The sequence below is a fragment of the Rhinolophus sinicus genome, chromosome 2 (genome assembly GCF_057876585.1).
Source record: "Rhinolophus sinicus isolate RSI-liver-muscle chromosome 2, RSI-T2T, whole genome shotgun sequence".
NCBI lineage: Eukaryota > Metazoa > Chordata > Mammalia > Chiroptera > Rhinolophidae > Rhinolophus > Rhinolophus sinicus.
The window spans coordinates 97,502,158-97,513,255 of record NC_142502.1 but is presented as its reverse complement, the minus strand read 5'-3'; the positions used below and the strand labels follow the sequence as shown (position 1 = coordinate 97,513,255).

At 51.0% G+C, this 11,098-nt stretch overlaps 1 protein-coding gene across 3 annotated transcripts; it reads left to right on the top strand.

Moving 5' to 3' along the window:
* The first annotated feature begins 5,867 nt into the window (after nt 1-5,867).
* On the top strand, nt 5,868-9,477 carry LOC109440036 (patr class I histocompatibility antigen, A-126 alpha chain-like). 3 transcript variants are annotated; one of them, XM_088795731.1, is made up of 8 exons: nt 5,892-6,112; nt 6,372-6,656; nt 6,937-7,212; nt 7,807-8,082; nt 8,200-8,310; nt 8,698-8,730; nt 8,866-8,913; nt 9,070-9,477. In XM_088795731.1, exons 1-8 carry the CDS (start codon nt 6,040-6,042, stop codon nt 9,072-9,074), a joined length of 1,107 nt encoding a protein of 368 aa, XP_088651857.1. In that variant the 5' UTR covers nt 5,892-6,039; the 3' UTR covers nt 9,075-9,477. The 3 variants fall into 3 exon arrangements, with proteins under 3 accessions (XP_088651858.1, XP_088651859.1, XP_088651857.1); XM_088795733.1 differs by lacking the exon at nt 9,070-9,477 and having other exon boundaries at nt 5,869-6,112; nt 8,866-8,924; XM_088795732.1 differs by lacking the exons at nt 8,698-8,730; nt 8,866-8,913; nt 9,070-9,477 and having other exon boundaries at nt 5,868-6,112; nt 8,200-8,532.
* Nucleotides 9,478-11,098: the final 1,621 nt, after the last annotated feature.

The following is an 11,098-nucleotide window of genomic DNA, read 5'->3' as shown; positions in this document are numbered from 1 at the left end:
GCCAGGAGTGAAGTTTCCAGGCTCTCGGACTTATGTGGAAAGGTGCTCACTTGGGTGGTAAATGGCCATCAACTGTGATTGGATGGCCATCAGCTGTGGCCCGTTGGCCATCAGCTGTAACCAGTGAGCCATTTGCCACTAATATAACTGCCAGGGCTACGCTAGCAGAGAATGGGGGCTAGCAAGAAGATGGCGGCTGAGCTAGTAAGAGCGGACTGCAGTTAGCACAGCAGATTGCAGCTGGCAAGTGAGGTTGGTTGGCAGAGAAAAGTGAACGGCAGGTTGCAGATAGTGTGGCTCCTGCCTTCTGTGTCTCCAACCCAGACGCCTGCTAGACTATAGTGGTGTGACTCCCCTATCTGTGGGTCCGTGAGTGTTCCTTTTTGGCCTCACCATGTCCTGTGTTCTTATTCCGGGAGGCAGACTAGACACCCTGCTGACCACCCGGTACGACAGCCTCGATGAGCAATTAGGTCATTATTGGTAGGTTTAAGTCTACTATTTAATTTTTTGTTTTCTGTTTGTGCCCTCTGTTGTTTGTTTCTCTGCTTTCTTTTTCCTACTTTCCTGTGGGTTACTGGAACATGTTTTAGAATATCATTTTTAACTTATCTATAGGGTTTTTGAGTGTATCTCTTTGTATAACTTTTTGAGTGGTTGCCCTAGGTATGTACGTGCGTGTATATAACTCATGTTGACATTTTACCAGTGTGAGTGGTGTGCAGAAACCTACCTCCCTTTACATTCTCTTACCCTTCCCCATTTATAATATAATGAAGATAATAACAAAAAGAAGAGCATACATTAATGAAACTGAGAACAGAAGGACAATGGAGAAAATCAATGATACAAGAAGCTGGTTCTACGAAAAGATCAATAAAATTGACAAATCTTTGGCAATACTGGCCCAGAAAAACAGAGAAAAGACACAAATTCCTAACATCAGGACCAAAACAGAACATCAGGACCGTCCCCCAGACCTCAAAAGAACAGTAAGGGAACACTAGGAACGCTCTACGCAAAAATTTGACACGTTAGAAGAAATCGACCAATTCCTCAAAAGTACAAACTACCACAACTTGCTCGATATGAAATGGATCATTTGAATACCCCTGTAACTATTAAGGAAATTGACTATGTAATTAGAAACCTCCTGCAAAAGAAATCTTCAGGCCCAGTGTTTCCCCTTGAGAATTATACCAAACTTTTAAAGAAGAATTAACATCAATTCTATGGAATCCCTTCTGGAAAATAGAAAAATGAAGCCACATCGACCTTGATACCAACACCAAAGACAGTAGAATGAAAGACAACTACAGATTGATATCCCTCATAAATATAGATGCAAAAAGATAGTAACAAAATATTACCAAATAGAATTCAGCAATACATAAAAATAATTACATAAACCAAGTTAAATGTTTTCCAGGGATGCAAACCTGGTCCAGTATTTTAAAATTAAACAGTGTGATCCACCATATTAACAGTCTGAAGAAGAAAAAAAATCACGATTATATCAGCTGAAGCATGAAAAGCATTTAAAATGTAACACTCATTCATGATACTCTGAGAAAACTAGAAGTGGAGGGCAGCTTCCTCACGATGATAAAGAACATCTAGTAAAAACTTACAGCTAACATCCTTAATGGTGAAAGACTGAATGCTTCTCAACAAGTCAGGAAAAAGGCAAGGATGTCCATTCTCACCTTTGCTTCCTATTTGCAGATGACATGATGATTTATGTAAAAAAAAAAAAGTCTCAAGGAATCTACAAAAAAAAAAGAGTGCTAGAACTAATAAGTGAATTCATCAAGTTGCAGGATACAAAATCAACGTGCAAAAAATAATTGTATTTCTATGTACTGCAATAAGCACATAGAAATCATAACTTAAAAATGCAAGACCATTTACAATCACTCACAAAACATATAAATACTTAGATGTAGATTTATCAAAACATATACAGGAATTTTATGCAGAATGCTACAAAACACTAATGAAAGAAATCAAGATCTAAATAAATGGAGCGTTCATGGATTGTAAGGCTTAACATAGTAAAGATGACAGTTCTCCCCAAATTGTCATACAGGTTTAATATAATTCCTATCCAGCAATAAGGGTCGGCCCAGTGGCTCAAGCAGTTGGAGCTCCGTGCTGCTAACTCCGAAGGCTGCTGGTTCGATTCCCACATGGGCCAGTGGGCTCTCAACCACAAGGTTGCCTGTGTGGCTCCTCCAGTCACACAAGGGATGGTGGGCTCCACCCGCTGCAACTAAGATTGAACATGGCACGTTGAGCTGAGCTGCTGATCATCCGGATGGCTCAGTTGGTTGGAGCACGGGCTCTTAACCACAAGGTTGCCAGTTCAATTCCTCGAGTCCCGCAAGGGATAGTGGGCAGCGTCCCCTGCAACTAGCAAGGGCAACTGGACCTGGAGCTGAGCTACACCCTCCACAACTAAGACTGAAAAGACAACGACTTGACTTGGAAAAAAGGCCTGGAAGTACACACTGTTCCCCAATAAAGTCCTGTTCCCCTTCCCCAATATAATCTTAAAAAAGAAAAAACCACAGTGAAAGATGTGGTAGGTAGGGTGCCAACCAGACACTTGTTCCTAGATCGACGTTAACCATCGCTGCCCACTGACCCACAACAAAATTCTTGTGAGGATACCAAGGTGTATAGGCTGAGGCATGAGACTCACATTTTTCTAACACATTGAAAAGCGATTTCATTAGGCAAATATTTTTGAAGATGTTTAGTAAGAAAATTGGCATTGTAGCCAGTATTTCTGACATTCTTAATGAAACAAATTTGAAAATTCTAAGAAAAAGCAAAGATAGTTATTGTAAAGGCATTAATGTTATGGCGCTCAGGCTTTAATCTGTGTGATCAGCTACTATATGTTCTCAACTTTGTTGTAACTTATTGTAGGGAACATTGTTATTAAAGGCTTCTACAATAAAAACTTACAAATACAGTTGTATCTCCTTTCTCTGTCTCAAACTTCGAATCGTTACTTTCTAAGAGTGAACTTTAAGACATTAAAGAAAAGGATCAGATAAAAGAAGAATTATGCTTTATAAAGTCCTGAAACAATATTTAATTGTCAATTTTGTATGTATGTAAAATGTTTGACACTTCTGCCCTCCAGAGGAGGAGTAATTCCTTCTCTCTTGAGTGTGGGCTGGACATAATGACTCACTTCTCATCAGGCTGATGTGATGGTATGTGATTCTCAGTCTAAGACATAAAACTGCAGCTTCCATATTGGTCTCTCTCTCTCTCTCTCCTATCACTCGCTTTTTGGTAAAAAAGTACCTAAGGCATTAGCCACCTTATGGAAAAGTCCCCACGGCTAGAGACTGAGGCCTCCTGGGACCATCAAGGAAGGAAATGAGGCCCCTTTCAACAGCCCTATGAGTGAGCCGTGTTTCATGCGAGTCCTCCAGCCCCAGTCAAGCCTTCAGATGACACAGCCCTGGCTGACAACTTGACTGCAACCTTGAGAGAGGCCCTGAGCCACAAGCGCTCAGGTAAACCTCTCCTGCCTTCCTGACCCCTGGGAAACTGGGATACAATACCCATTTGTTGTTCTGAGCTGCTAACTTTTGGGTAATTTGTTATGCTGCCATACATGACTAATACAGTGTCCAAAGAGAGAAAGAATTATTGCACTTTTTATTTGCTCTGAATTAATTAAATTAGGCATGTCATTTGGTTTGCATTTTATTATCACTCACAACAATCTATTTACTTGAAATTCATTTCCAACTGTGACCCAAATAAACACAAGGGAAAGAGCGGGCCATCCTAGGCTGATTCTGTGATGGTCCCTAATAACAACCCTGGTTATTCACCTCCTCCCAGTTATGCAATGAAACATTAATATAGGTGCTGGGAAGGGATTCTACAGCTGTAACTAAGGTCTCAAATCTGCTGATCTTAAGACACGGGAACTATCCCTGAAGAATGTCCTGATCAGGTGAGTACTGACTGTGGTTTCTCCTGAGCAAACATTCCAAGTGAGAGGGATTCAGTGTGAGGCATTTTCTCTACTGGCAGCTTTGAAAATGGAGGGCCACATGGCAAAGACTGCTGGTGGACACTTGGGGTTGGGGCAGCATCCCCCTCTTTGACATTTGTCAAGGCAACAGGGACCTTACACCTATAACTGGGAAAAGCAATTCTGCTAACAGCTCTCTGTGAGCTTGGAGGAAGATTCTGAGCTCAGGATGAGCTCACAGCTTTGTGACACCCTGAGCAGAAATCCCATCCACACCGAGCCTGGATTTCTAAGGAACTGTGAGCAAATAAGTGTGTGTTGTTTTAAGCCACTAAGTTGTGGTAATTTGTTACGCAGCAATAGAAAACTAATACACCGGCTCAACAAGTAAGCACACAGCATTTTTTCCACTGGAATGAATTTATGAACTGATATGACCACTAGTTTGTAATAAAATATTTCCTATTTTTTGTATTTTTCAACTTATGATTTTACATGATATTAAATTTAATACAATCATTCATTCATTCAACAAATAACTTAATGCCCACTATCAGGAATGGCTTCATATGCTTGGGATACAACCTTGACCTAAACAGCCCGAAGCGCCTGTGCTCACGTGTCTGACATTATAGAAGCTTCCTAAAGTGATTCGGAGCCATTGGAGTGTTTTTAGGGAAGAAATGACACAGCCTCACTGACGTTAGCAGGATTGCCCATCCCTGTGGGGAGAACAGTCCTTGGCTGGCAGGTGAGGGGGTGGCACTAGTGCCACAATCAGGAGTGAGGGTGGTGGGGACTAAGGGGGGAAGAGGGCCTGCGGGGTGAGAGAGACAGAGAAGGGCTGGAGAAGCAGGGGGAGGGAAAGACGCAGAGGTAAAGAATCCAAAAGCAGTGAAACTCTCAGGTTGAAATACGTTGTGTTATAGATCTTTTGTAAATTATCTAGGACCGAGCGGTGTGTTCTGTGGAGCTGCTTAAACTCTAATCGCCTCCTTATGCAAATCAGTTTAAAAATAATAATGTGTCCCATTAAAATATGCACACTGTTGAGATGTGAATCATTCATAAAAATAAGCAACACAGGAGCCCTGGTGAAGGGCATTTTAACTGCTTTGAACACTTGCAGCTTTGAGGTTCTACATGCGCCTCCTTGAAATGCACAGTAACAAACTGCTTCCACGTTCTTCTTTGGATTGAGGATGCGGGGACTCAACAGACAAACTCAGGGCTGTGGAATGAAGATCATTTTACCATAGAAACATCCGGAGTCACAGGTGCACCGTCTGGGAAAGTGAGACTTAGGAGCTTTGAGAGTCTGGCTGCAGCGCTGTTTACACACATTTCCGCACCAAGGGGAGAAAAATCACAGTTTTACAGATTAGCTTCCTGGTGATCAGGGGTTTCCAAGCTTGTTCCCACTGTGGTTAATAAACAACAAGGAGACTGGTGTCTATGAGAATCTCCAGCTGGTGTTTTCAGGCACAACTTCTCGGGGTTAAAGAGAAAAGCCCTGTCCTTCCTCTATTCCCAGGGCGAGCTCACTCTGTGGCATCAAGTTCCCTGGGGGTGTCTTCTTCCAGAATAGTCCAGGGGGAGAGGTAAACGGTGGGAGGCAGGGCGTCCATTTCAGGGACAGGGATTCCGGGAAGAGAAGAGGAGGAAAAGGGGCTGAGCCCTGGTTTCCTCAGACAGCCCCTGGGTCAGGACTCAGGGTGACAGTGTGACACAGAGCGCTCCGTGCAGGAGGAGGGGTCAGGGCAGAGGAGGGGTCAGGGCAGAGTCCCGGGTCCCCTGAGGGCGGAGTCTGGGGCGGGGAAGCTCAGTGTTGGGGAGCCCCCACCTCCCCGCGGTTTCACTTCTCCTTCTCACAACCTGTGCCGGGTCCTCCTGTCTGGAAACTCGTGACGCGGCCCCGGTTCTCACTCCTATTGCGTGTCCGGTTCCCAGAGAAGCCAATCAGCGTCACCGCCTTTCCGGTTATAAAGTGTCCACGGACCCGCCCGCACGCAGATTGTCCGCAGACCCCGAGGATGCGCGTCATGGGCCCCGGAACCCTCCTCCTGCTGCTCTCGGGGGCCCTGGGCCTGACGGGGACCCGGGCGGGTGAGTGCGGGGTCGGGAGGGAACGGCCTCCGCGGGGGGAAAGCGAGAGGACCGCCCGGTGGGGACGCAGGACCCGGGGAGGATGTGTCCCCACCGCCCGGCCCAGACCCCCGGCCGCGCCCCGTGTCCCGCCCCCTCCCCTCTCCGTCGCCCCCGTTTCCGTCTCCCGGGCCCCCGCCCCTCCCGGCCCATCGCCCGCGGACCCGGGACCCGCGCCGGGAGGGGGGTCGCCTGGGTCTCAGCCCCTCCCCGTCCCCAGGCTCCCACTCCCTGAGGTATTTCTCCACCTCCTGGTCCCGGCCCGGCCGCGAGGAGCCCCGGTTCATCGCCGTCGGCTACGTGGACGACACGCAGTTCGTGCGGTTCGACAGCGACGCGGCGAGTCCGAGGATGGAGCCGCGGGCGGCGTGGATGGAGGGGCCGTGGGTGGAGCAGGCGATGCCGGGGTACTGGGACGGGCAGACCGAGGCAGCCAAGGACGCCGCACAGACTGACCGAGGGAACCTGAACACCCTGCGCGGCTACTACAACCAGAGCGAGGCCGGTGAGCGACGCGGCCCGGGTCCCGGTCACGACCCCCACGGACGGGCCGGGGTCCCCCCGAGACTCCGGGTCCGAGCTTCACCCCGAGGCTGCGGGACCCGCCCCGTTCCTCCCCCCGGGAAGAGCCCGCGGGGACTCAGATCTGCTTTCAGTTTCAGTTCAGGCGCCGTCACTGCGGGGCGGGCGCGGCGGGGTTAAAGGTCGGGGTTAAAGGTCGGAGCTGACGGCGGGGGGTTAAAGGTCGGGGTTAAAGGTCGGAGCTGACGGCGGGGCGGGGTCAGGGTCTCACACCCTCCAGTGGATGTACGGCTGCGACGTGGGGCCGGACGGGCGCCTCCTCCGCGGGTACAGGCAGGACGCCTACGACGGCGCCGACTACATCGCCCTGAACGAGGACCTGCGCTCCTGGACCGCGGCGGACACGGCGGCTCAGATCACCCGGCGCAAGTGGGAGGCGGCCGATAACGCGGAGCGACACAGGGGCTACTTTGAGGGCCTGTGCGTGGAGTGGCTCGGCAAATACCTGGAGAAGGGGAAGGAGACGCTGCTGCGCGCAGGTGAGAGGGGCCGCGGGGCCTCCTACGAGGAGAGGAGGAAATGGGATCAACACCCGGACACCCCCTCCCCGACCCCGGGAGATGGAGTCCGCCTGGGTTTTCAGATCCGGTACCAGAGAGCGACCCAAAGGGCCCCCCTTCTCTCAGGGACAGTTAGGGGTGCAGTCTCTCAGGGGGTGGAGGGGGGACCATCTCAGAAATAACTGATCAGCGGTTCCCTGTGACTCTGGCAGCTGCTCTGGGAACCCGGGGGGACTTTCTCTCTCAGGCCTTGTTCGCTGCCCCGCACACAGTGTGACTGAGCTGTGACCCCAGCTTTTCTGAGTCATGTGGCCTCCACCCAGCTCAGGACCAGGAATCCCTTTTCTCTCCATCAGAGACCTGTCTCTGCCCTGGGCTGTCTCACCCTGATTCTAGAACTTTCTAAAGACTAGAGATTATCCCGGATGCCTGTGTCCAGTGTGGTGTCTGGGTTTTGTTCTCCCTTCCCCCACCCCAGTTGTCCTGACCAATTATCGGGTTGGTCACGTGACCACTGCTGGAGTGTCCCCTGAGGGATGCAAAGGTCCTGAGTTTTCTGACCCTTCTGCTCAGACCCTCCAAAGGCACACGTGACCCACCATCGCACCTCTGACCGTGATGTCACCCTGAGGTGCTGGGCGCTGGGCTTCTACCCTGCGGAGATCACCCTGACCTGGCAGCGTGACGGGGAGGACCTGACCCAGGACACGGAGCTCGTGGAGACCAGGCCTGCGGGGGACGGGACCTTCCAGAAGTGGGCAGCTGTCGTGGTGCCTTCTGGAGAGGAGCAGAGATACACGTGCCATGTGCAGCACGAGGGGCTGCCCGAGCCCCTGACCCTGAGATGGGGTACGGAGGGGGCTGTGGGCACAGAGTCTCTTCTCAGGGAAAGCAGGGGCCTCTGGAGGCCTTCAGGTCGGGGCTGAGGCCTGGGGGTCAGGACCCTCACCTTCCCTTCCCTTCCAGAGCCGCCTCCTCAGGCCACCATCCCCACTGGCCTGGTGGTGGTGGGCGTCATGGCTGGGCTGGTCCTCCTTGTGGTCACTGGAGCTGTGCTGTGGAGGAGGAAGCGCTCAGGTAGGGAAGGGGCGGGGACTGAGGTGTCTTGTCCCACTGGGGGGTTTCAAGCCCCAGGTAAATGTGTATCCTGCCTTGTTAGTGGGCAGGACCATCCACACACGTGTGCTTTCCCTGTCTGGGGCCCTATTTGCTAACACTTTATTAATGCACGTGTGAAAATGAGGGACAGATTTATCACCTTTGTGATTCTGGTGATGGGGACCTGATTCTCAATAGTCACAGGTCAGAGCTAAAGGTCCCTGCTGAGGACAGACCTCCAGGAGGGCGGTAGGTCTGCAGTCACAGTTCTGGAAACTTCTCTGGGGTCCTAGACCAGAGGGTTCCTTTAGGACCTCATGGCCCTGCCTCCTTCTTGGGTTCTCACGTGACATTTTCTTCCCGCAGGTGGAAAAGGAGGGAGCTACACTCAGGCTGCAGGTTAGCATGGAGGGGGTGATCCCTGCGACCCTTGGAATAGATGGAAGACCTTGGGGAGCTCCCCCACCCCCATAATTCCTCCTTTAGCCACATCTGCTGTGAGCTCTGACCACATCCTGTTTTGTTCTCCCCCAGGCGGTGACAGTGCCCAGGGCTCTGATGTGTCCCTGACAGCTTCTAAAGGTGAGACCTAGAGGCCTGAAGTGGGGAGGGGGGACAGACGGGACAGGACTGGGTACTGGGGATTCTTAGGGACAGTTTGAGCAGCCATAGACTATTGAGATTGTCACCACTTACAGCCACTAACCTGAATTTGTTCGTGATTATTTTCTTCTACAGCGTGAGACAGCTGCCTTGTGGGGACTGATGATGCGAGATTTGTTCCTGCCCCCACTTTGTAACACGGGAACCTCTGAGCTCTCTTTCTGCAAAGGGCATCTGAGTGTGTCTGCGTCCCCTCGCATCATGTGAGGAGGTGGGAGACTGCCTGGCCCTGCCCTCCATGCCCCCTCCCCACACTGACCGAGTCTCTTCCCTGACCCACTGTCCTGTTCCAGCAGAGGCTGTTTCCGTCCCCACCTTTGCTTCATGTTACTCTGAGCAGAAACTTTTACTTTCTATGGAAATAAGAATCTGGATATGAATTTGGTTTTTCATTTCTTGCTATGAATGGTTGAGAGATTAATTAAAGGACAAAATCCTAAAGTTGGAGAGGAAATAAATGGATGATCTGAGAACTTTCCAGAATCCGTGTGTTTGCTGTGCTTAGTCTGTGCGGGTGGAGACAGGAGAGGCTGTGAGGACCGAGTGTGGACGCCGCCTGAGCCCAGTCGGGGCTCAGTGCATCGTGGGCTCTGACGTTGTCACTCCTCGGCAGGGTCACCTCTCTGCCCCTTTGTCCTCGTCCCTTCAGTAGGACCTTGTCCCACCAGGACCTGTGATCACAGGGACTTGAGCATCACCCAAGTCTGGTCTTGTCAGTGACAGCTTCGTGTGGCCGGGTCACCAAGGCTCAGGCCTGGCCCTGCCCTCAGCCCCCATCTTCTGGGTGTTCATTTGTTGTTTCTATAGAGAAATATGACTGTGCTTGTTCTTGTTACGAGTCCTGGTCTCATTCTCCTTTGGGTCACCAGCGGGTGTTTTACTTGTCATTGTCCCCACATGCCCAGGGGACCAAGCACACAGGAGTATGTGGCTTGAGAGATGAATTTTCAGGCTCATCCAGCTCTCGCCTCCTTCCAGGGTTTGATGGTTCTCCATCTTTTCCCAAACTATCAGAGGAACCAGATTCTGGAATGAGCAGAGGAGGGATCCCGTGATTTCCCATCTTAGATAAGTTCCTGCTGGAATTCTGCTCTGCTCGCCGCCCTCTCTCCCTGCCCTGAGCTCTAGTGCTGGCCCCAGTCCTAGCTCAGATTTATGAAGCAGGGTCTGCTTGAGATTTATATTTGGTTGGAAAAGGGGACCCATAAGTCGGGGTTCACAGTTTCCGGAAAAGGGAAATATAGCTGCTGTGGTGAGCAGGAGGGCAGGTGTGGGAGAAAGACGGGGGGAGGGGGAGAGCAGCACCTGTGAGAAAAGTGGAGGTGGCCCTGATGCCAGTGTGAGGGGACTTGGTGCTGCAGCTGCCACAAAACAGCATGTGACCCGAGGCTACATTAATAAAGACACTGTCCTTAGAACAGGGAGGCGCTGTCACTGACCATTGACTGACATTGGGCATGTGCCAGATGTGTGACAGTGTCTGCCTCTGGGAAACATCACTGAAGTCAAAGAAATGTCTGAATCTGTGGAGCGTCTGTTCCAGTGGAAAGAGACAGACTATATCCTATAAGCACAGTAAACGAGGAGGGTGTTTATGTTAGAAGGAGATAAGTGTTCCGGGAAAATGCAGTGGGGAAGGGGATCCAGAGTGTGGGGTGTGGGGACAGGGAAGATGGCTGTTTTGGTTGGGGTGCTCAGGGGACCTCAGTGGGAAGCGGACTTTGAGGGAAGATGCGACGGACATAAGGAATTGTTCTTTCCAGGCAGGGAACCTGCAGTAGGAATGCCCTGGGGCAGGAGTTGTCTGGTTTCTGGAAAGAACAGGGAGGCCGGTGTGGCTGCAGCAGAGAGTGATGGAGAAGAGACAGGTGCGACCAGACCACGTGCTCGGGAGGATGGTAGAGGGCAGTGAGCTGTGCTCGGAGTGAAGGGGGAGGTACAGGACAGTTAGGAGCAGAAGGGGACATGGTGTGATCTTCTTTCAGGGGACCGCTGGGGCTTCGTTGCTGAGAACAGACTTGGGGGAGGGAGGCCATCGGGAAGCCGGAGGAATCTGCAGGGTTCTGGGCTGGACCTGCTGCCACTGGGGGTGAGCGGTGGGAAT